We start from the raw sequence: 24962 nt of genomic DNA on the forward strand, positions 1-24962 counted from the left end.
GCCTCACCCACGTTACCCAACGAGCTTACACACTTCCCCGTGCCGTTGAGCTGCCGCGAACCTCCGACCCTGTACGCCCACCGTATGCTCCGTCACATGACTCCAGAGGCGACCAATCTAGCCAAAGGAGGGGAGAAGCGCTTTCCTCCAACGCAGGTCGGGCATACGTTGAATCCGGCCAGACAATGAAAGGGTTATAATAAGGACATCTTGAAGGGCACGTGAGAAATGAAAAAGTGGAGAGGCAAAGAGAAACCATCAATTGGTTGCTACGGCTTATCCGAGCTGAGAGTCTCCGCCCCATTTAAAAAATAGGGACCTTCTCCTGCACGGGGTCTTGGACGCTCCCTGGTAAGATATCCACGGAGGCTGATTTCCTGGCTTCCAGACTGGGCAGGCGTCGAATAATGCTTCGCAGTCGGCCCAAAGGAGAAACGAGGAACGGACTGTTACAAAGACCGGACAGCGACATGTATTTGTCATTAAAGGCTAAATAGGCCGAGCCACACACTGGGGCGCCCTCGGCACGGCCTCATGCCGGCCACCGACGACGGGTCACAAATCCGGAGCACGCGGGAGGAAGCGCGGACTGGAGCGGAGGAAGCCCTCAATTCTCCGCCCGGTGTCCCGCGAGGAGAGCAGGCGAGGCGGAGGAGGTGGCCTCTCCTGTAAATATTCGCACCAGGCGTACCAGCCAACAATGGTATGTTCTCCATCGACAGTGAATAGAACTGAACTTTCTTTCCTCACAACAAATCTACGAGACCCTTGCTCTCCTGGAGGCTTTACTAAACGCGTCCAGACAGAGTGGGTCTGTGAGATCTGCCCACCCGCTAGCATCGACCGGGCCAGCGGGCGGCGCTCGGTTCATTTGCCAAACTTCAAAGCTATCATGGACAGTGACAGATGCGCGGAGCTCTCTCTTCGCTCCCGCCACCGAAAGCCGGTTAATTTCTTTCAAGAGCTCTTAAAAGAACAGGTACAGCGTGTTCCTCGTGCCTGCTGGCGCTACCATGAGGGATCGGAGGTGAATCTGCAATCCCGCGTGATTGCAGGAGCGGTGTTCTCCCTATGGCTCCACTGCGCGCATGGTTTGCCGTTTCGCCCCTACTCTGACAACACCCTTAGGACAGCCAGACAGCCGCCACAACTGCGCGATGCACAGAGAATCTGTGTGGCTGGGCCTCCCTGGTTGCTGAACTCTGCAGTGATTCACCCGCCTAACTCCGCTCGTCCGCCACTGTCATGCCTCGGGCTTCCCATATTTTGTTCGGCCCTTTCCTCCCAAGTCGGTCAGTCGTCCTGTCATGACCCTCTTGCATTCTTCCCTTCCCTCTCTCCCCAGCCCCGCCCGCGCAACTTAAGAATACCACCATGTATGCGCCTCTGAAGAACATCTATTTATTCATTATGGAGTGGTATTGTAAATTTGTCGCGTGGTTGTGCAGATAATTTGAATTAATGTGAAAATGTTGTGTGGGTACAACCTGTTGGATTTTTTTGGTTGGTGAAAAACAAACAAAGTTTTGGCTTGCTTCTTTTCCTCCCTACACTCCCCTGCAAAGAGTTGTTCCTAACAAAACCTGGCGGACCGTCTTTAAAAGGAAAATTCTGATGGAATCGAAAAGAGCCGTGTTTCCCATCCGAGGCGGAAATGCGATTGTTGATGGCTGAATCCGTTCCACTAACTCTAGTATTTGCCTCAGGGCTAAGAAGAAGAGAAGCAGTGGTAGCTACCAGTGCTTGGCTTACACATATGCAATCCAGCAGCGGGGCGCACAGGGGTGAATCTAAAAAAGCCTCACGAGAAACTTGGGATAGGCATGACCGTGACCCACGGTCCACGAGGGAGCGTGCCGAGTGTTGTTCAAACCTAGAGGCCGCTTGCAGTGTATACCTATGTCCGGTGGCAAATATGAGAGCAAATGCAAGTGCGAAGCCCTGCGGAATCCCAGATACCATGGTCGATATTGTAGGAAAGGCAATGATGGAAGCTTTTCTCACCTTTCTGCGACACCTCCCAGCCAATGACCCGCCTGCTTCTGCAGTACGAGGGATAAGCTCGGCTGCAGATCACGGATGCTGTCCGAGTGCTTGCAATGCGACACCCATAAAGTTATTTGAACCCCGATCATGTCCAACCTGCACGTTATCCTCAAATGAGTCGTCTTTAGACCCTGCTCATTTTCAATCGATAAGCATAATGTGGCCAAACTGTAATTTGATTAGTACAGTTACTCCTCCGCCTTGGCCCTGTCGACGAGCAGACCGGTCCGACGGAGTCAAGTGTGGTATGATCTTAGCCCCAGACCTGTGCATGCACCGGAGTCCCGACCTGATTTTCAAAAGGGCAGGAGCACTCGAGCCTGGCCACATGTGATCAGCCTTTCCCGCCGTACCCAACACTAGTTGGCGCACCTATTGTTTGAGCTCCACGGCCTCGAGATCCCCAGCTAGAGAGTTTTCCGATTGTCAAATGGGCATTGGATCAAGCCACTGGAAGGCTGTTGCGAATGCTGATTTCTGGCAAATCTGGCCGCCATGATGTTATGGAACCACAGGTTTAATCAGCAGTGGCAAAAATATACAGCTAGGGGTTAAGGTTGCCCGATTCGAATGACCAGAATGCCGCTAACGAATACCGGGACCGTCGGCCTTAAGTCTACCACAATCCACCCACCCCCCCGCCCCCCTCGCGCCCCCCCCTCCCTCCCGTTTGTTTTAACTCTTGCCATCCTTTGTCTTTTGAAACCCTGAATGAATTCAGACCTGATAGACTCAACAGAGGTTAAGCTTTATAAAGCTAAGTCCCTGAGTACAAGCTCTGCGCGGGACGGAGGAGTAGAGCACGAAAACCAGTAATACAGCCTCTCAGTCAAAGGGGGAGCCCAAGGCAAGCCTGTATGCTAGGTCTGGGTCGCGGGATAACAAATTCGATCCGATCGCAGGGTATACGCGAGCGCTTGTGAGCAGTGAGCCCTTACCAAGATCTTCAAAAGGGAGAAAGTAACAGCGTAAGGGTGAGGAAGGGCCAGGCAGGTGGCCTGCAGCAGCGGCCGATGCGTATTGAAGTATCTTCACAGCCACCAGCTGTAGTCATATCCCTTCCCATGGCATATTTCTGGCCGAGAACCCTATTAGGAATCATTCGACACCCCAGTGCAGAAGCTCATAAGGGGCGTCAACTTGCGCGTCAAGCTGGTGTATACATTATATAAGCTTTTGCGACTTAAGTCCAGTGGTGGGTTGATTGCTGGATTGTAACTAGCCTGCATAGAGTCTGCCTCAGGACAACTTCTTCTCTTCAAATTCAACATTTCCCTTGATCTCTAAGGTAGACTATTCACATGCATTGTCTAGATGAAGTGCCAATGGTACCGAAGTGGGTATTCACCCACGAAAGCTCATGATCCAAAACGTCTGTTAGTCTATAAGGTGCCACAGGATTCTCTGCTGCTTTTACAGATTCAGACTAACATGGCTACCCCTCTGATATTATTACTTGGTAAACACAAAGATACAAATGCGTTACCTTCTTTTATTTCACACCAGTAACATGCTAAGGACCAGACTCTCGGTGTAAATGGAGGTGGCTCCATTGACTTCAGTAGAGTTACACTGATTTACAGCAGCCAAGGATGGGTTTTTAAATGGATCCGATCTGTACAATTTGGGGTCTGGATTTTTTCCTTCATCCCAGAGTTTGGAGCTGTGCAGTGCTTCAAGGTATTGTTTGGTTCCAATATAAAGAGAGAGGGGGTCAGATCAGAAATTCTGCTTTCAGTGGGATTCTGAACCCCCCTCCCAAGTTTGAGAGTGAGAATGGGCTGGATCCAGGGTTTTGCTTCACACCTTCCTCTGATATCATTCCAATTCCATGCTTGGTGCTGCTATTTCTTTTGGCAGCAGATGAACCCCAGGCATCCCAATGTGTTTTTCCTCCATTGTACCAAACTTAGAAAGGAGCAGAATAAGGAGCACGCCCTTCCCCCACTCCCAGTCCGCAGCCCCCTAAACAATGGTGACAGTATGGAATTTATAGAGCGTCCAACAAAGGATCCTGAGATTCTTCCCCTCACCTTTGTTCTGGGCCATCATTTCCCTTGTCTGATCCCAAAGAAAGGCAACGCCCAATGAGATTGCAAAGCCACTCCCCAAATCAGCCAGTCAAGGGGGTGACAAAATGCGCAGGAGGGTCTGGCCTTTGTACTTACATAGCATTAGCCCCAACACTTGACTTCGGGCTTGTCTACACAGAGACTTAGGGTTTGTCTACATTACCCGGTGGATCGATGTGCAGTGATCAATCCAGCGGGAGTCGATTTATCGCGTCTAGTCTAGTCTAGTCTAGTCTAGTCTAGTCTAGACGCGATAAATCGACCGCTGAGTGCTCTCCCGTCGACTCCGGTACTCCACCAGGGTGAGAGGCACAGGCGGAGTCAACGGGCGAGTGTCGGCCGTCGACATACTATAGGGAAAGCACCATGGTAAGTAGATCTAAGTATGTCGACTTCAGTTATGTTATTCACGTGGCTGAAGTTGTGTAACTTAGATCGATTTCAATGTAAACCAGGCCTTAGTGCACAGCAGGCTGGGGTATAAATCAAAGTCTCCGTGTAGACAAGCTCTTAAATGCGGAACATAAATAAACACATATTGCCATCTCATTGATGATGTCTCTGTCTAAATCCTGTTCTTCTACCTTTTCCTGTGTGTTTCTGTGTTGGTGGTTTGTATGTTACATGCATCCAGGTGGAGAAGCGTAGTATTCAGCCTTCCAAACCAAAAAAGACAACAACGAGCCATAAACCACTGAAAAAGGCCAAAGACAAGCAGATCGCATCTGGCCGGGCTGCCAAGAAAAAGAGTGCCGAGAGCTCCAGTGGGACAAAGCCAGAGGACAAGGGGAAAAGTAAAGAGATGAACAATAAATTGGCTGAGGCTAAAGAGTAAATTTCACTGCACTTTTCTCTCTCTTTCTTTTTTTTTCTTTTATTAAATAAAGGCCACAAAATTAATTAGAGGCTTCTAATCTGCTTTTGTTCTGATTGTATTAGAAGCTTTTATGTTTTATTTCCAAGGAGGATTAGGAATACTCATTTCAGAGGTCAGGATTTCAGCTTTGCCTGCATGACACAGATCTACACAGACTGATGGGGGGAAGATAAGGAGGGTGGAATGCACAGAGGATTGTAGGATTACAAAGGTTTTCAATTAATTGTGCGCTGCGAATGTATTAAAAGGCTTGTCTCTTTCCTTGGGCCTGATCCTCCAGTGCTTTGATTGCATAAAGCTGGCACTTGTTCCACTGGTGCAGTTCTGTTCCTAAAAGCTGATTCCATGAGGCTGTGTGTCCTTTGGGGGTGATGAGCTCTGTCTTCTCTCACTGGGATCAACAGTATAGGAGAGGTGCTCAATATCTTGCAGGAACTGGCTCTGTAAACCTGGCGTAAGTCAGTGGAGTCACTCCAGACTCTCACTACTGTGACTGAGAGCAGAATTGTTCTCAGAGAGATCAGTAGGTGTTTGGCCCAAGGAAGTGATGAAGGCTCAGATCCCTTGTAAGGAAAGATTTTGGGCTAGATCGTCAGCTGGTATAGATGGGCCAGGCCCATTTACACCAGCTCAGGATCTGGCCCTGTGGTGCAGCAGAATGGAAAGTGAAGTATGGCCCAGAGAGAGTCCAGCTGGTTGCAAAGATTTCCTGAATGGGCTTCAGGTCAGACTCTGCAGGTTGTTCCTCCCTGTCGTTTTCCAGGATCTGCATCTTTTTTATGGTTTCTGATTTGTTTTGGATCTTGGTCTGATTCCTTAGTTTTTCAAATACAGATGGATATTGTGTGCAACAGGAGTAGGAGGAGGTTTCAGGAATGGATTCAATTTGCAGACATGGCTTTTTTATAGGTAGCATGGAGCAAGTCACCATTGTTAGCTCTGATTGCATTTTCATACACACTGCTAGGAAATTGTCACAAACACAATAGTTTTAAATATACCTGCACGTTAAGTCATGGTTGCTCATAATTGTGCGAATGGAGCCATGACGCAGTTATTGGGAGCCCTAACCTTCAACTTGGCCAAATCCTCAAGCTCTCAACTCAGTGTTTACTGTGTCCTTACTCTGGTAAATTCCCACCAATGTCAGCGTGACTCAGTAAACACAAAAGGCCTGTTTCCCAGTTGGCTTCAATTGCATTGCTCTGTTGAGCTTGATGGAGCTATATTGGTTTATACCAGCTGCAGCTCTGGCCTAGAGTGCTGATCTCAGCATTTGGCTCACAGATTCAGCAGGAGCTAAGAGAGCTAAGTACCTTGTAGGATTGGTTTCTGCTTGACGAAACTGAGGGCTGGTCTACACTTGGGGGGATCGATCTAAGATACGCAACTTCAGCTACGTAAATAGCATAGCTGAAGTCGAAGGATCTTAGATCGATTTACCTCTCGTCCTCACAGTGCGAGATTGACGTCCGCGGTTCCACCTGTCGACTCCGCTACCGCCATTTGCACTGATGGAGTTCCGGAGTCGACGAGAGCGCTTTCAGGGATCGATATATCGTGTGTAGATGAGACGTGATATATCAATCCCCGAGAAATCGATCACTACCCACTGATACGGCGGGTAGTCTAGACGTACCCTGAGACATTGAACCACCTGGGTAATAAACCCCCAGAGCAGCTGTAGGAATCACGCCTGTTTGGCCTTGGTTGATCCTTTTCGCTACAGCTAAAGTTGCAAATTTCACTGGGCAAAAGCTACTGGGGGAAATGTAAGCTGAGAGCTCCAGAACCATATTGCTGTAGTGGTATTGGAAAAAGGAATATCTTGCTTCTAGAATATATTAGATTTCAATTAAATACTTGCAATGATGTTTGTTTGTTTTTTCTGGAGGTGGCGATTTCAGTTTTCAGAATCTAAATGTTTGTCATTTGGTATGTCTGAAAAATTAAAAGGGATGCTACAATGGAAGGGTAAGAGGAGGTTTCTAAAGATTAAGGAAGTTCTATGCTACAGAAATAGCAAACTTTGCTGGCCTGAGTAATGAATACATACAACGTTTAGTGTGTTGTGTAATGTGTCCTGTTTGCCTTGTGCTAACAACCTAAAGCTTTTGAGTTTAAATAAGTGTCATGTTCTGAATTCAGTGGTGTATTTCCAAGTTTAGCTGTGTTAGAACTGTGTAGTATGAACTAACCAGGATGTTTATGTGGAAAAAATATATATATATATATACACATATACCTCCAATATTTAGGAGGAAACCAGGGAAATCCTCCAGGAAGTAAAACTGTGGAACTGTTTGCGAATGTAATGCATTTTTGACATGCATGCTTCATGGAGAACCTTACTGAACTGTCTATAATGGTCATCGCTATTCCGAGTGTTCAGAAATTGAATGGATGTTGCGCAACTTCAAACCTCAGTTCATTCTGTAAGTGCAGAGTAGCTCAGCAAAGCGTTTCATTGAACTCATGAAAGATAACGCAGCTTGCTGTTCCTTGCATGAAAACAGATTTTTGTTAACTTTTCGCAGAGAGCTGAGCCTCAAAGACTCTGTGATTCTTGACCTGTTGACCTGATGCCTCCATTCACCTTTACATTTCTCTGGCCATGTCTACACTGACAAGCTTCCAGTGGCACAGCTGTAACCACTGAACAGCTGATACCAATAGAAAAGCGCTCTCCTGTCAACACAATAAAACCAGCTCAACGAGCGGCAGTAGCTATGTTGGCGGGAGAGTGTCTCCTGCGGACATAGCGCTGTGCACACGAGCACTTATGCTGGCAAAACGTATTTCACTCCAGGAGGTGTTTTTTTCATACCCTTGAGCGACAAAAGTTTGCCTACATAAATACTAGTGTAGACATCGCCTCCGTACCATACCTTCTTATCTCAGGTAGAGGATAGCAACAGTTACGATGATGAAGCATCAGAGCAGCTGAAGCATGAAAGTAGTTTACAATAGCCAGAAACGCTGGCTCCTTCACATGAGAGAGGATTGTACCCATTCATTGCAGAGGATCGTACATTTTTGCCTATTAGCATCCATATTAATGCTTCACTAAGTGCCAAGTCCACTGGAAGTCAATGGGACTAAAATGGGGCCCTAGGAGATTTAGCAATAAGTCCCTTGGATAGGCCCAATATTGTCTCTAGATGTGCACACTAATGAGGGCCCCAGGCATGCATCGAAGTGCATAGATTGGCCTGGGGATTAATATTAGGAGATATAATAAAATCAGGTCTTAAGGTCTAATTCTTCATTGAGTTGCACTCCATGCGAGCCTGCTGACGTCAGCTGGGTTACATGCGGTGTATCTCAGCACAGAATTTGGTCCTAAGGGCCTCATCTTGCCTTAGTTTGTAATGGAACTCCTACCAATGTCAGCTGTGTGCATGGATTCAGGACATTGTATAGCTCTCTGCCTGCTTTCTCGTTGCTCAGACTTAGTACCCACATAGTGAATTTAACATTGATCAGAAAGGAGATGAGATCTTTGCTGATTCAAGTCCACTTTGGATGCTTAGCTTGTTGCTTTAATTTGGCAAGAATTTATTCTGTAATTTTGGGTTTCCAAGTGCCACAAAAGCAGTTATAGTTCATTACCAACTTACTATATGTTTTGCTCTCCTGGTTAAAAAGTGTTTGCTTTATCCTTGTGAGAATTCCTATGGCTTTGACTGCCTGCTTTCTAATTTTCACTGTGTCTTCTTATTGTGCTGTCACTCCCTTTTGCAAGATGGTGCTAAATGCCAACGGGCTTCTTTTTCTGACTGCTTTGCAAAATCCATCATCTGCTTCCCCATCTGCAATATTTCTGTTGTAAATACATGACTCCCATGTACTCTTGCCTTTTGGAGGCAGATAGGAAGTGTCTAATTACTATTTTGTGGCCTGGCTTTGGTTGCATATCACAAATTGTCTCTGTAATGTGTTGAGCACACCACCTCTTGGTGCTACTTCATTCTTGCTGTTAGTATGAGAATGACAAAACAAACAGATTAATGTATAGCCAATTGATTGTGATGTGCTTGTGATCTTTGCTTGCTCAAAGGGTTTTTTTTTTCAATGATAAATAAATGCTGAAGACGAATACCATCTTCTTGATCTTGTTTTCTCGCTAAGAAGCATAGCTGAGTAAGTGAAGGAAGCACCTTCTCCAACGTTTTACATTAGGAGAGCCAAGCTGAGTTTCATATTGCAAAGATAACAGTGAGATGCTGCATTCTGGCTCTCTTCAGATGGCTGCTACAGTCACATAGGCATGAACTGAGAGCTAAACATTGGCAGAGATGAAGATGGACAGTGAAGGCATGTGAATGGAGCAGGTGTTTTGGGTTTTATTTCTAATCGGTGCCGTGTTGAACAAAGGTCTCCTGCTCCGTGCCCCTGCGTGCAGGAGGCTACTGGGCAAGATTCTCTGCCCCTTGCTACTGTTCGAATCACAGTCAGCCAGGCTGCAGAAACATGGCCCAATGTGGAGGAGGAGAGGAGCTCCTTCCAAGAGTATGATGGCTGAGTTATTATCCCTCGTACCTGGCATTCCAACAAAGCCGCTTAAAGCCCATTGAAGTTAATTGATAGTCTTTCCATTGCTATCAATGGATTTTCGATCAGGCCCTGAGTGCAGAAACTTACAGTCTGGGTCCTCTGACATGATCATATCAAATGAAAGCTACTCAGCAGTGAACTGGCAATGGCACATCCTCAACCACAAGCCTGGAAACTCAGAATCCTACTCTCAACACCAGTGCTTGCATCATATCTTGCCAACAGTCATGTCCATGTGTTGGGTAGGGTTGGTGCTCATTCACAAGCTGGCCCATATGCATAGATGTCCAGCAACAGGGGGTTTACACAGGCAGTCTATATGAAGCCAAACAATTTTTTGACCAGGGTGCATAGAATCCTTGCTGGGGAAATAGTGCATTTGTTTTCCCAGACATTTTTTCAGTGGTAATCTACAAAGGGTTAAAAATCCATGTTGGAACATGTACTATATTGGATACATGAGGGAGGAAGTGTGGTCTTATTCTGAGCAGTGGATGGGAATCCAGGACTCCTGGGTTCTGTTTCTACGTGCCACTGATTGTCTCTATAAGACTGTGGGCAAGTCACAGATTAATTTATTTGTGCCTCAGTTTACTCATCTAAAGCTAATAATACCCAACCACCAAGATGTTCTTCAGGGGCTTGATTAACTGAGTATGAAGCACTTTGAGCACCTTGGATGACACTTTCTGTGTAAGTGCAACGTATTGGTGTGTATAGTAATGTAAATGCGATTACCACCTGGGAAAAAAGATGAAGGGTCGAAGGGAAGAGGTGATATTTTGACTTCAAGTTATGAACAGCCAGAGAATTTAATTCAGCTTTTTTCATCCAGATCTGCAAGCGTCTGCCTTGAATATTACCTCTATTCTCATTTAATGAATGTTACGTTAACGCACTGGGCCAGATCCTCAACTGGAGAAAATCATCTATCTTTGGGCCAGATTTGTGGCTCTTGTCTTTTGGCATAGCACCATTGATTTCAGTGGAGCTATGCTCATTCTCACCAGCTGAGAAACTGGCCCATGTTAAAAAAATTGACATTATACCATATGTCCTACCAGATTTCACATCTATGCCTAGTCTACAAACAATCTACTAAATATATTCCATTTCCATCGAGTGCTGAAAACAACACCCTGTTCTAGCCTCAGCAACTTCTTACAGACATGCACATACCAACCTGTGGTCAAGCATGACAACCATACAGTCGTAAAACATTTCAATTGCTCTAAGGGTGTCATAGCCACAGCTCTAATTTCCAGAGGCATTTGCACCCAGCTAGATCTGGTAGATAGACAGGGAAAATGTGTGTCATTAAGCATATGCAATTTGGATGTGTTTGTGGGTAATTGTGAGAGCTAATCAGAATTGTTTTCATACATCCAGTATTTTTGCACCTGAATCTGACCTACCATGCAATCACTAAGCACCTGTGCTTAGCATTCCAACAAGAACATGGAGGAACCCACCATGCTCAGTGCTGGAAAACAGGATTTAGAATTAGCTGCGAATTTCAAGCGCTACATACACATGAATGATACATTTTGAAGAGACTGTGTGGTCTAATGAATCGACGATAGGCTTAGACACCAGGAACTCTTGGGGGGCTAATCACCTTTCTGCCTCTGACTCACTGTGTAGCATGGAGCAAGTCACTTACTGACTCAACTGATCTGTCTCACAGGGGTGTTGTGGGACGGTCAGTACAAAGCTTTGAGGACAAGCGTTATTTAAAAAGGGATGTCACACTTTGTAGATCACTTAAAAGGTGGAGACGCTCACCAGAATGAGCACAGTGTTGGATACGAATTTAGGGGAGAAAAGATTAAAAAGAATTGAAATGTATAAATTAAAACTACCAAAGATCAACTTTACTTCATTACACCATCAGAAACTGAATGTTTGAGGTTGGCTTCAGCTACCAGTAGCTAGCCAGTCAGAAAATGGTAAAATCTGACAAAATACACTAGATTTTCCTTCACAGTTGGCTACTTTTAGATTCCCTGGTTGGCTAATATGTGGCTTTGGGTTGAAATATTCCAAGTTGCGTGTCTAAATCTCCAGATCATCTTTGAAAATGTCAAATTAATTAAACTATTAACTCACAATTCCTGACAGTTAAAGTCAAAGTAAGTCAAGAATATATCTCACTGGCTGACGTGCCACCTGCAGAGATGAGTCCTGTCTTTTGTGTCTCGATATTGTAGGCATTAGGATATATTGGGTCAGTGGACTGTCAAAGAGAACAGGAATGTTAAGGCACATGTCTCTGTCATTGCTGGTGTTTCCCAGTGTCCTAGAAATAATTGTGTTCTTCTTTCAATAACTGCAGCAACAGAAATTAAAGACCTGTGTAGGAATAAGAAATGTTTTTCTGAGTGTGGACTTGAACATATGCTAGTGTTCAGTGCTAAGAATATTATCCCCAGTGCTGTAGTAAAATGCCCTGGTGCTTCCAGATGTCAGACCTTAGCCAGATCTTGGTCACCTAGCTACTTGGTAAGTCTAATTTAACTGTGGGTTTAAGGGCCCAATCATACAAATCCTTACTCATGTGAGTAAATCTATTGAAATTACTAGGACTACTCACACGAGTAAAGGTTTGCAGGAAGGGGTAATAAACCTCTGGTATTTGATGACTGGTGGCTCATTGTGAAGTTTGGAGATTCCTTGTAAGCAACATGGATTTCTGTTGTAGGCTGCCTTTTGAAAAGCTACCTACCCAATGAATGCCAGGATGGAGGACACGTGAGACTCATGACAAATCTGTGCATAGAATGAAAGGACCTTTGGGTGTCTCGAATGCCAGCTCACTCTATGGAGAGACTGCTGCATAAAGTGCGCTACATGATGGAGATGTTTGTGCTCTCTCAGAAGACAGTGGCGAAGGCAAAGTAAACATAAGCAACAGCTGGAAGGAATGTTTGCCGGCAAAGAGAAAATGCATTTCCAATAAACACTGGTTGAGATTTGAAATTACTTTGCTGTCATCATGATACCTCATGATCTCCCACCCACATTGGCTTTTAAAGCAAATTGTCTGAGTGTCTTGTTGTGTAGTAGTGGCCTTTCTTCACATCGCTCGTGGCCAGCAAGACACCATTGCATGGGATGTGTGTGTTACCTTGCGCCATTCTACTAGGGTAGGTCCCTTGCCCATACACTGAAACTCACTGGGTTCCCTGCAGAGCTGAAAGGGCCATGTAAGTCCTGGGTGCTGATGTCATCCCAAAAGGCCGGGCTTTGCACTGTGCTTTTCCATCTCAGCAACAGGTGTTTCCATGTGGCCAGTAGGGCAGGGAGAGGCAGCTGCAGATCAGAACAGGGCAGCACATGTGCTGTTTTGAAGATGCCTTTCAGTGCTGCCGTCTGCTGGGCGGGGAGCTGCTGGTCACACTACACCTGAATCCCCAGTCCTGCTAGCTGACTGTCTGTGGTGACCTCCTGTCACTGGGACAAGCATAGGTACCCTGGGATCCTCTCAGGACAGAGTGTGGCTCAGCCACCCTTCAGAGAAGAGAAAGGTCACCACCACCTCTTCTCCCTCTGTCATCGCACATTGCTTCCCCTTTTGCTCTCTCTGCTCCTCTCTCATTCCCCTCCACATTCTTCCCTCACCCTCAGTTTTGCGGGGTGCTGTTGTGCAGCCCCTCCCTCACCCTTAAACCTCTCCCACTTCCCATCCATTAAGTGCCTTCTCCTTCAAAGCCCTTCTGAAAACCTGCCTCTGACAGGAATCTCTCCAGTGTCCCCACGCCTTCCCCGAGCGCCCCTCTCGTGTGCAGTGTTGAGCTCGTCAGGGCGTCTCTGAGATGATAGGTCCATCACGATGTAACTGGTGAGAATAAACAGTGATACCTCACCCCTCAAGGGCCCCGCTTCCCTCTCTGTCTGTGATACGGCTTCGGCACCCTGTCTCCAGTCTGCCAGACCACTTTCTGCCTGGCCTGGTTGCCTGGGCAGCAGTTGGCCTCACTGCTATGCCTATCGTAGCAGCCTTTGAGGATAGCTGTGCTTGTGTTTCTGCTTCTTGCCACACCTCTCTCTTACAGCAGTGGGGAACCCCACTCAGCCCTGTGCCTTCTGCCCAGGCGTCCTCCCTCTTCAGCGCTGTAATGTGACCTTCTGCCTTTGCAGCACTGGTGCTGCTGGCAGAACATGGGGCTCCATGCAGAGGAATTCGTGGGGTCTCCTGGATTTTCATGAAACTGTGCAGCCACATGAGCTATGGAGGCTGGGAAAGAGCTCACATAGCCCAGAAGGGCAGAGAAAGCTGCAGAAGCCACAACAGCAGCAGATGTCAATGCAACAGCCTTTCCTAGCAGAACAGAGAAAGCAGCAGGAGCCACATCTAAAGCTGCATCAGTGGACATCAAAACAGACGCCGTTTCCAGAAGAAGCTGCAGAGGCTGGATCAGCAGTAGAAGACATCTCACGGGTGGATTTCAACAGGGTTGTTTGCAGTCTGTCTGGACGACAGCCTGATTGTTCTGGTTTGCACCACTCATCTTTGGCCTGGCCTTTTGAGGGGCAGAACCGGGACTGCATTGAGACTGACAGTCACAGCTCAATCCTTGCTTCTCAGTTCCTACAGCATCCCACAACAAAATAGTCTATAAGGAGGGTGGGGGTGGCAATGCTTATATGCACTCGCTACCCATCCCCACACTCTGCTCCTAATGATCTCCAGCTGGAGACCTGCCATTGCAGACAGTGGGATCACTGGGCACAGTGAGCTATGGAGCAAGAGCAACATGTTAGTAAATGACCAGATGAAGGACAATGGGAGCCAGCCAGTCACCAGTGAAAAGGTTTCCTTCAGGAACTGTACTATTGTGTGACATCATAATACAGTGCCAGCTACAGCCACGGGAGCAAGCCAGAGACAATGTATGGCATGAGGGGCATGAGGGAGCTGGAAGGCTGGAAGGGGAGAGAAGGCAGGGATGTGTGGCGAGGGGCATGCCACTATGAAGGACAGATCTGGTCCCCTTAATTAGTGCTCATACAGGGCTGTCCTCGAACTGAGTACTAAATGTCTCTGCATTGAAATCAGTGGGATTGCTAGCAGAGTAGTGGACCCTGTGAGTCAGGATCTAACACCCCTACGCCTCAACTGTCTGGTGCTGCGCTCAGTCCATCGGTGTGACTCAAAGGCATGAGGCCCTGTATTTACAAAGCACTTGGAAATATTACCTAGTTAATGCTCACGCTTCTCAGAAGAGGCAAGGGAAGCAGGGTATTATTCTCCCCACTCTACATATGAGCCACAGAGAGGCTAAGGCCTAGCCCCTCGAACCTATCTAGCTGCCTAGCTCCCACTGAAATTAACCGGGGTGGGGGTGGAAGGCATCTAAATACCCTGAGGATCTAGGCCTAAGTGACGCACCTGAGGCCTCACAGCAAGACATTTGGCGACCTAGGATTACAATTTAACTTAATTAGAATTTAGCTCAACCAGAAGATATGGGGCTGAGGCAGAGTTTACCGGGTGAGATTCTTGGGTCTGTGCCAGGCAGGAGCTCAGACGTGATGACCATACTAGTCCCGTCTGGCTGAAACTAGGAACTTAAGAGTGCCCATCTTCATGCTCAGTCCACCAGACCACACTGCCTCTATCTCTCAGCGTCTCAGAAAAGAGAACACACATGCGGGGAAGTGACTAACACAGCAGATGCCACAACACTGGATCTTTCATTGAGGAGTAGGAAGGTGACCAAGGGCTAGATTCACAAAGGGACGTGAGCACCTAACTGCCTTTTAAGGCACCTGAGGCCAACATTTAGGTGTCACTGACATTTACAAAACTACCGCTCAGCTGATACCTAACCCCGTAGGCCCTAGGCGCCTAAAGTTCTGCTGGTGGGCAACCACAAAGCCGCCCAGGACGGTCCTGCTTTCACAGTGCTGCTGGGAGCCCTGGGTCACACCTGAGCCCTGAAAGAATGAACAGATTAGGCATTCCCCCACTTATCTTGTCCGTGGGCCATGACCCGTTCTGGGTGCTCAGAGCATTCCTCACCTGCACACACGGCCAGGAGCAGGCACATAGGGGGCTGGCTGGAGTATGTGCCTGTCCCAGGCTAACCAATGCCCTATCATGAGGGGACTCATCTGGAATGTGGGAGATCCAGGTTTGAATCCCTGATTTAGTTCAGGACTTAAACCTGAGTTTTCTGCCTCCCCGGTGAGTGACTAACCACAGGGTGGTGGCTATAATGGGCTGGCTTGCATGTGTGCTGCCTCCCAGCTCCTCTCTTTGGCATTTCCTACTGCCTAGAGTAGGTGGCTCCCCACTCAGCATCCTGCTTTCTGTGAATCCCTTTCTTAGGTGCCTAACTGTGCCCGTGGGGAGCCTGAGTGCACAACTTGGGGCTGAGGATTCCGTTGGGCAGCAGGAGCCTAGACATTAGATGGCTAAGTCCACGTTGTGAATCTCGCCCCAGGTTCATGAAGACATGAACAGAGCAGGTGTCTAGGCAAATTAATGACATGCAATTCAGAGGCAGATCTTCATCTGGTGTAAATGGAGTGGAGCTATGCCCACTGGCATCAGCTGAGGCTCAGGCCCTTAGGTTAAACGAATGCACAGAGATGAAGTCGTTAGGAACAAAAACTCCAGTGCCCAAATGGAGCAAGAACATTCATGCACCCTGGTTCTTTTTCTGGCAAGCGCTGGGTACCAGCACTTCTCCTTATTACAAATTCTTAGCAGCTGAGTCCTTGTTTACCAAAGATAAACCTTAGTTACAAATCATATCAGTTTGCAGCTAGCTTTTTTTCATCTGAAGATCTCAAAGTACTTCACAGGGGTGGTGAAATCTCATATCCCTAATACACTGAGGCACCAAATGGTTAAGTGACTTGTCCAAAGTGAGTCAGCATCAGAGCTAGGATGAGAAGCGAGGTCCTTTGCCTCCTAAGTTCATGCCCAACCCATAGCGCTGGATCTGGCCCACTGTTTTTAATGGAGCTATGCCCATATACACCAGCAGACAAGCTGGCCCATTCTAAACACGTTTACATCAGTGCGAACCAGGATGAGGAGCACCACTGAGCTCACTGATGTGACACCAGAGTAGTGGTGATGTAAGGGGGAAGAATCAGGAGGTGGGCTCCTATCTCTGGGTTCCATAACTTGGAAGGAGGGGAGCCCAGGGCTTGTGCAACCATTTAGGCGACCTAGGCAGTTGCCTAGGGCACCGGGATTTGGGGGGTGCCATTTTCTTCGGCAGCGACCATGGCGCCTGGATCTTTGGCCGCCCTGGTCACCACTGGCATTTAGGTGGCAGGAGCTGGGGCAGGGGCATGCGGGGAGGGCCGCCTGCAGCAAGTGGGGCAGGGGGGTGGCACGGAGGGAAACTCCCCACCCCAGCTCACCCCTGCCCCGCCTCCTCCCCAAGCACGCTGTCACTGCTTCACTTCTCCTGCCTCCCAGACTTGCGGTGCCTAAGCTGATGGGTGCCGCAAGCCTGGGAGATGGGAGCAGTGAAGCAGCCACAGCGTGCTCGGGGAGGAGGCGGGGCAGGGGTGAGCTGCTTCACTTCTCCTGCCTCCCAGGCTTGCGGCGCCAATCAGCTTAGGTGCTGCAAGCCTGGGAGGCAGGACAAGTGAAGCAGCGATGGAGTGCTCGGGGTGCTCGTGCTTGGAGCAGGGGTGAGCTGAGGAGGGGTGGCGCCTCAGGGCAGAGGTGGGGAGCTGCCACAGGTGAGGGGTGCCTCAGGGTAGGGGCGTGGGGGGGGTCAAGGTGCAAGTTTCACCTAGGGCGCGAAACATCCTGCACTGGCCCTGGGCGAGCCCAACGCCTATGGACAGTGGAGTCAGTGGGCCCACAGCACCTCTCCCTCCAGCCCAGTCAATTTAGGACGCTGCACTGAGTGCCCTGGGCCATGTCTATACTGCAGCTGGGCGCCAGCCTCCCTGCCTGGGGCAACAGCCTCCTGCTAGCATGCTAGGGGTTATGTGTGTGACATACAGTATCTCAATCTATTGTTTAAAGCTGTTAAATGCTGGCCGGTTGTTAAGACGCCTGATAATTCACTACTAAACCCCTGTATTTCTTGCCAGATTTCTTTCCCAAGCTACCTGCAACCAGTTATGAGCTGCTGCTTAGCATCCAGCCCATCCTTAGGGCACCGATCTGTCACCTTGTCATAGCACATCATTAATTTCTGCCGCAAACTTGGCGTGACCCCAGTTTTGTTGGATGATACATTGTCACAGATGGGCCGTGAGAGTGCAAAGAACTTCAGATAAGTGCCTTGCCTGGCTGAGACAACAGGAATTTTTAACACACAGTCTATAAATTGAGAAAATTTTATTTCAGGAGCTGGCTTTTCTTTCAAACCACCCTTTGTTCTGACTGTAGATATTTCACCTTCAAACCACCCTTTGTTCTAACTGTAGATATTTCACTTTGCCCAATTCCACTATACATGATCCAGTTGTTTTTTTGTGTGTGCTGGAAGATTGGGGATGGGAGAGGGGGGATGTTTTGTTTCGTGTCCTTCCTTAAGTAGGGAATTCACAGGGAATTAATGCAATCTCCCTCCCCCATTTTAACACCCATTGTGAATGAGCTTTATTTGAAATGATTATCACACCATTATTCTTATTTCAGTTTCTTATGAAGGATGCCGATGAGGGGCCTGGTGGACCTTTTCTCCTCCAGGAGGCTGCTGCATAGCCTGCTGGGACATTTCCATCTCATGGTCATTCAGTGGCTTACATGAAAGAAGCTGGTGATCTCAGCTCAGCTCCTAGGGGAGAACTGTTCACAGCACAAGTGCTGCATGGGGGCATGGAGACTGAAAGGCCCTTTCACCCCTAGTGTGGATTGCTAGGGTGTCCGCTGACACATTCCCAGAATACTGAGCATTCTGGTACTTTGCGGAATGGTGAAGGCCTGCCCCACCGGCACACCCTTGCCCCTGCTGACCTGCCTTCACAAGCACAGTGTGGACGAGGTCATGCCACACAAAGGCGACACCATTTTGAAGCGTGTGCCACTCCACCCCCCCATCGACGTGGCCTCTTCAAAATGGCACCCCCATCTGATACTGGACAAAACCAGGTCTTGTTTTTTCTCAGTACTGGACAAGGGACAAACCACCCGAAAAGAGGACTGTCCAGTTTAAATACAGATGAGTAGCCTGCCTATGTGTTGCTGGTTGAGGCATATTTGCACAGGGCGATGCAGGGCACCTTTGTGTTGCTGTTCTTGTTCTATGCCAAGAGGACTTTGGCCTCCAGGGGTATGTCTACACTGCATCTGGGTGAAAGCCTCACTGCCCGGGTTCACAGACTCATGCGAGCACCTTCAACATTGCTGTGTAGATATTGCTTTGATGGTGCACCTTGGGCTGGAGCTCAGGCTCTGAACCTCAGCCCTGGCTTCAGAGCCCCAGCACAAGCCACTGTGTCTACACAGCTATTTTTAGCATGTTAACAGGAGTCTGTGGACCGAGGCTGGCTCCTAGCTGCAGTGTAAACATGCCCCAAAGCACTTAGTGCAGCGCCCTAACGTGACTAGGTCAGGTGGAGTGCTGCTGTAGGCCTGACACTCCCACTGACTCCATTGTCCTTAGGTGTTGGGCTCACCTCCTTCTTGGCTTCCCCTCCTCCCAAGTTATGGCCAGCTCTCTCACTGTGCACCCCCTGCCCCTGCAGAAAGCCTGTTGTGTTACCAGCTCGCTCCCTGCGCCATGACTGCTTCTTGGGGTGGGGAAGTATCCACAAGCCCCCTGCCAATATGTTCTGGCAGAAAAATCCAATCTGGAAGTGTGGAGGTCAGATAAACCCTGGACACGAGTGAGATTGTCCCAAGCTGAGCAGCTCCCAGTCCAGGCTCTAGGCTGAGCTCACACATAGCCTCTTGTAGGGAAAGTCACGCTCACAGGATGCAAACCAGGATTGCACTGGATTTGATCAGTTGGGCAGACACTACTGTACCTACACTCACATGGGCAGGGTGCTGGCCACAAAATCCGTCTTGCCTTTTAAGCCCCAACTCTCATCGGTCTGTACATATGGCCAGAACCTGCGTATAAATCTCATTGAAAAGACCAGCACAGTTCCCAGATATTTTAAATGGCCACAGCCATGTGATGGCAGCCATTTTAAATCTGGCCAGGATTCCACCTGCATCTCCGTTCTGCCTCTGTGACCTCAGAGAGTCCTTCCCACCCACTGCATCTCTCCCTTTCCATATGCCTCCCCTGCCCCAGAAATCCCCTTTCCATTTCCTTACTGATCAACATGGAGCACATCTATTGCCCTTCCTGACCCCATAGATCCTTTCCTTCCAGCTCTCACCTGCTGTAAGCCAACCCCGCAGACCTCCTCCTTTTCCCGCCCTGAGCCAATCTGCCTCCTGCCCTGATCTCCCTCAGCTTGTTCCCCCACCATCCTCCCTGATTCCAGGATCCCCTACCTGCACTGACCCCAGGCATGTAGCTCCTCCGACTATGGTCCCCATGGACTGTCCTCCTTGGCACATGGCCCAGCGTCTCAGCTGGTTAAATCAGCATTGACGCTAATGGAACTACACCGATTTCCACCAGCTGAGGAGCTAGGCCTGTGGACTGCTAATTAATACCAATGCCCAACATCTGGGTCCCTCCTCCCCAACAAGATCTGTCATCAAGGGTGACAGATATAATAGGCCAGGGAGGCTAAACCTCCCCTGGCACAGCCACCTCTGACCCACTACTAGATGCTTGGCCCATGGTGGCCCTGGCTGTGCTCTGCCTCTTCCCCTCCCTGCTCCGCCCTTCTCCGAGGCCCCCACCACCCACTGCTACCACTGTTCACTGCATCCCTCCTTTCCTCCAGCCCGTCCCCTGTGGGAACTGGAGGGTGAGGAGGGACACAGCGAATGGTGAGTGTGTGTTGGGGGGGGTGAGGTGGGGACAAGACAAGCAGTGCATGGTGGGGGTCTTGATGGGGTGGGGGGTGAGGAGGGACGTGGAGGGCAGGGAGGGGTCTCGCAGTGGCAAGGGGATGAGGAGGGAATGTGATGAGTGGTGGAAAGTGGGGGGTTTCACTGGGGTGAGGAGGGATGCGGTGGGCAGGGGGGTCATGCAGGAACGGGGAGGTGAGAAGGGAAGCAGCGAGTGGTGGGCAGGCGAGGTGGAGGTCTTAAGGGAGGTGGAGGGGTGATGAGGGATGTGACCAGTGGCAGGCTGGCGGGGGGGGCCCTCACAAGGAGGGGGCTGGAGGAGAGGAGGGACGTGGCGTGCAGCAGCGCAGGGGCTGAGTGGGGATGGGGAAGAGCCTGAGGCAGAGCGGGAGACAGAGCTAGCCCCCAGAGGACGTTTCACCCACCATCCACATGGCATCAGCTCCCTTGGATCGCTGAATTTACACATGAAAGGTATTGGCAGAGTGGAATCCTGGTAGGATGAGCAGAAGGCCCAATATTATTGGGACTGTCCCGAGATTAGGGACTTTGTCTTATATACGCAACTATACCCCCATTTCCCCACTCCCCAAAGGAAAGTGTCCCGATTTTTCACATTGCTATCTGCTCACACTAAACCCTGGCCTGTATTTTTCAGGCAGCTGCTGTTTGGTAAAGCCAATCATTTTACTGACACGGCAGGATCTGAGCACTTCAGGGGTCCCTAAGAAGCTCAGGGCAGATGAGTCACCCCTTAATTTATTGCACACAGCTCCCTTACGTTACAGGGCATTCACCAGCATTCATTGTTTGCTTTGAGGGAAACACACTGCTTATTTGTTATACAATTTTACAGTGAGACACCCTTTGACTTTCTATGCAGGTTATAATCAATTGGCAAACATTTTTCATAGCCGTTTTGTGGCTTCCCATTGGGCCTGATCCTGTTTGTGCCCAAACCCAGCGCAAGTCTGCTGAAGTCATTGAAGCTGCACAGGTGTAATAAAACCAGTGCACGGACCTGACCCAAAGCCCAGTGAAGTATACGGAAAGACACCCATTGACTTCAATGAGCTTTAGATCAGTCCCTAAATGAGAGCAGAATCAGGCCCATTATCAATACAGTGAACGTATAAACTATTTATTGTGTTTAAAATAAATGAATGCACTCCAAGCAGTGATTCACTGCTAGGCCAATACCAACTGGCAAGGGGCGGGAGGCATGTTTTGTGGTCTTTGATCACCGATTCAGTCTAGCAGCTGTGGAATGACTCTCTTTTTCTGCTTGCAGGACTCTTGATAAAGCCACCGGTACTACAGACCAGGAACCAAGTACTTTAGCCCAGGACCCACCCACATGAAGTGAAGCACTTCATTCTGAGTGGCAGCTGGGACAAACACATAGCCTGCATGAAACGTGTATAGTCCTACGGCGTACAATAAAAATGGTGAACTGCTTGGAATGGGATCTTCTGTTGCCCATCATTCACTGAAACATTACTTCTGCCAGCATCATTTATTTTACTTGATCATGATGGATTTATATTTGGTTGAGCAGGGAAAGCCCATGGGTCTGATGCTCCCTTCGCTTACACCAGTGAAATGCCACTGATTTCAGCTGAGGTACGGTAGCTGATATTGGCTGGTGAGAGACAGACTTGTGCATTGGATTTTAAGGCTTATCCTAGGAGCCTCATTTACAAGATCAGCAGTTCTTTTTGAAATCCTCAGAGGATTAATGCAATATAATTTCTTAACTGACGTTTAAAAACCCACATTTGGATGCCACACGCCCTATACCAGGGGTTCTCAGACTTTTGTACTGGTGACACAGCAAGCCTCTGAGTGCGACCCCCACTTATGCATTAAAAACACTTTTTTATATATTTAACTCCATTACAAATGCTAGCAGCAAAGCAGGATTTGGGGTGGAGGGTAACAGCTCTCCCCCTCCCCCCATAATAATTGCGACTCCCTGAGGAGTCCCAACCCTCAGTTTGAGAATCCCTGCTGTATACAATATTCAATGGGAAGATAGAACCCCTTGTCTTTATTTTGCAGTCAAGAGCATCTTATACTTTTTAAGGCCAATACAAGTTCTAAACACTTGAGCAGGGTGAACGTTTTTTAGTGGAAAAGTGACACCCAAAAATTTCACTTGAGAAATGCTGCCATAGTGCTTCAGGGGAGTTGTAGTTCAGGTGTTCCATGCCCCAGTTCTCCTCTATCGGCTATGTACCTTGGTGGGACTACATCTCCCATAATGCACCACAGTGTCCCCGCTTGGTGAAATGATACAATACATCATGGGAGTCAAATAACTTTGGGGCATCATGGGAGATGCATCCAGTTGGAAACCCCAGCCCATAGAGATGAATGAGGGCATGAGGCACATGAACTACAACTCCCATGATGCATTGTAGTGGAATTGTCTAATGTCTAAAAATAGGGTTTGAGCTGAAGTTTTCTGCTTTCAGTTGTCTTTTTTTTTGTTTTTTAATCTGATGAAACAGCACAACTTTTCACAGAGATCAGATACTTTTCCCAAAAACTTTGTTCAGGCAAAAACCTAATTTTCATTGTTTTAATACAAACTTTTGACTGCTGTACGTTACTCCATTTAAGCCTTCAGGTAAGACTTAAGCGGTGCCTATGTCTTAGGCTGACCCTGTGCATGGGGTGAATTTCACTTTTAGTGAGTCATCACTATAAGCACAAAGGACTAGATCCTCAGAAGCATTTAGACCTAACTAGCTTTGAGGCTCTGGGCCAGGGTGGCCTGCTTCTCTTTTCTGACTCTATTAGATGAAGCAGCCATTTCTAGCAAGGTAGAAAGAGAGCTGGGCAGTCATTCCTGGAGCCCAGAAACAATATCCCCCCGAGTGGACCGGGTACAAAACCAGAAGGAACCTGATTCAAAAGTGGCCCAAGATAAAGCATTGAAGAAAGTCCCAAATATTTCTATATAGATTTGGAAGGTTGTGGGCCTGATTCTCTGCTCTTTCACACCAATGTAAATCTGGAGTAACACCCATGTAGTTAATAGTTTCACACCAGTATAAAACCAGTGTATGCGATAAGAGAGTCAGACCTTTTGACCTTTAAAGAGGAAACCTTAGTTATTGCTATTGTTTATTATTTGTGTTGTGATAATATCTAGGAGCCCTATTCCTGCACCAAGACCCCATGGTGCTTTGCGCTGTACAGACACAGAACAGGAAGATGGTCTCGGCGCTACCGAGCTTGCTAAATATAAACCTTAAGCTTTTGGTATCTGGTGACTCTCATCACAGGGAATGGAATGGATACTAGGAAATTCCAACACCTGTTAAGACGATAAAACACAGCACAGGATTTGTAATGATAGGGTTTGTCAGGTAACAACTAAGAAGAAATTAGACTAAATCCAGTCATCAAACCATTACAAAGCATCTCAGAGAAACTGCGTATGGTAATGAAGGACAGAGTCAGTACAAAAGGAGGTGGATTCAAAGCCTGTTAATAGCGGGAATGAGCGTGTGCATAGCTTGCTAGCTGAAGGGTGCTCATTACACATGATTAAGAAATTATCTTTTTGTGTGTAATTACCATAATCACACAATTACTAGAGATAGGCAAACAGCAAAGCTCCGGTTGCAAACACCCTTGGAGCTTGGAGGAAATCTCAGTCTAGATCATTGCAGCTGTTTCTATACTGGGCTAAGCCAAAACTCTGGATCTGAACCACACTGAATTCTGGCACCATTCAGGTCTCGCTCCCAATTTGTCACCTCAGGCCCATCAAGAGTCATTAAATACATAGAAGGTGAAATGAGATCATGCAAGGAAAAGGAACTGAGGATGCTTTTTGCTGTATTTAAAAAACCACAAACCACGTATGCATTTCTCTGTGATCACAGAGTATGTTTTCAATGGTTTGTAAGACCTTTGGACAGCAGTGGGGAAAATCACCCAAGAGATAAGGCAAGGCCTCACTTCGTGCAAACCAGCCTATCTCTATTGATATCAGTGATCACCAACCACTCACAAAGGCAAAATCGGCATCAGAGTTCCAGTAAAGGCATCCTGGCTTCTAGCTAGTGCAGAGTGACCCTGGCAGCAGGTAGGGGATCTTGGGGGACAACTACTGCACTGGTGGGGTGCAAAATAAACTTTATTAAGAAAATGCAAAAACAGGGAAAATTCAGTAGTGTGGGGTATGGGGTTTGTTAAGGTAGACAATTGGGGAGGGGTTTCTTTTAGTAAATAGTATAGGGGGTTTTAATAGTGGGGTACAATACAGTTGCTAACCAATTGACACTGAAGTATAAATATAACAGGTAGCTAACAATTTCTATGTAAAGGGTGTGTCACAGCAGCATATAACCAACTAACAGTTATGGGCAAAATGTGTTAAATAACCAACAACTCTAGGTGAAAATGTGTCACAGTAGTGTAAATGTAAAATGTGAGGTGTGTTAGAGAGAAAAAAAGTGTAACCAATGGGGTTTTATGCTAGACTTCAGTA

The 24962-nt window shown here is 47.9% G+C and overlaps 1 protein-coding gene and 2 long non-coding RNA genes across 5 annotated transcripts in view; 1 reads left to right on the plus strand and 2 right to left on the minus strand.

Annotated features, from left to right (window-relative positions):
* Positions 1-5023, plus strand: part of MAP6 (microtubule associated protein 6) — a 69102-nt gene extending 64079 nt beyond the window's left edge. The window contains exon 3 of the mRNA XM_032796781.2: positions 4753-5023. Within this exon, the coding sequence (XP_032652672.1) occupies positions 4753-4953 (201 nt within the window). The 3' untranslated portion in view covers positions 4954-5023. The remainder of the gene's footprint in view (positions 1-4752) is intronic.
* LOC116834575 (uncharacterized) overlaps positions 1-24962 on the minus strand; it is a 48905-nt gene that overhangs the window by 18808 nt on the left and 5135 nt on the right. The window contains exon 1 of one of the 3 annotated variants that reach the window (XR_004375985.2): positions 3533-4335. The exons of the other annotated variants lie outside the window; for them this stretch is intronic. This is a non-coding gene — a long non-coding RNA (uncharacterized LOC116834575). Of the gene's footprint in view, positions 1-3532; positions 4336-24962 lie in introns of those variants that run through there. 3 annotated transcript variants of the gene reach the window in all.
* On the minus strand, positions 4479-11468 carry LOC116834576 (uncharacterized). The gene is made up of 3 exons (XR_004375988.2): positions 10968-11468; positions 10736-10839; positions 4479-4774 (listed from the first exon to the last, which is right to left on the minus strand). It is a non-coding gene; the product is annotated as an uncharacterized LOC116834576 (long non-coding RNA).

This window comes from Chelonoidis abingdonii, chromosome 1 (genome assembly GCF_003597395.2).
Source record: "Chelonoidis abingdonii isolate Lonesome George chromosome 1, CheloAbing_2.0, whole genome shotgun sequence".
NCBI classification, from domain to species: Eukaryota; Metazoa; Chordata; order Testudines; family Testudinidae; genus Chelonoidis; species Chelonoidis abingdonii.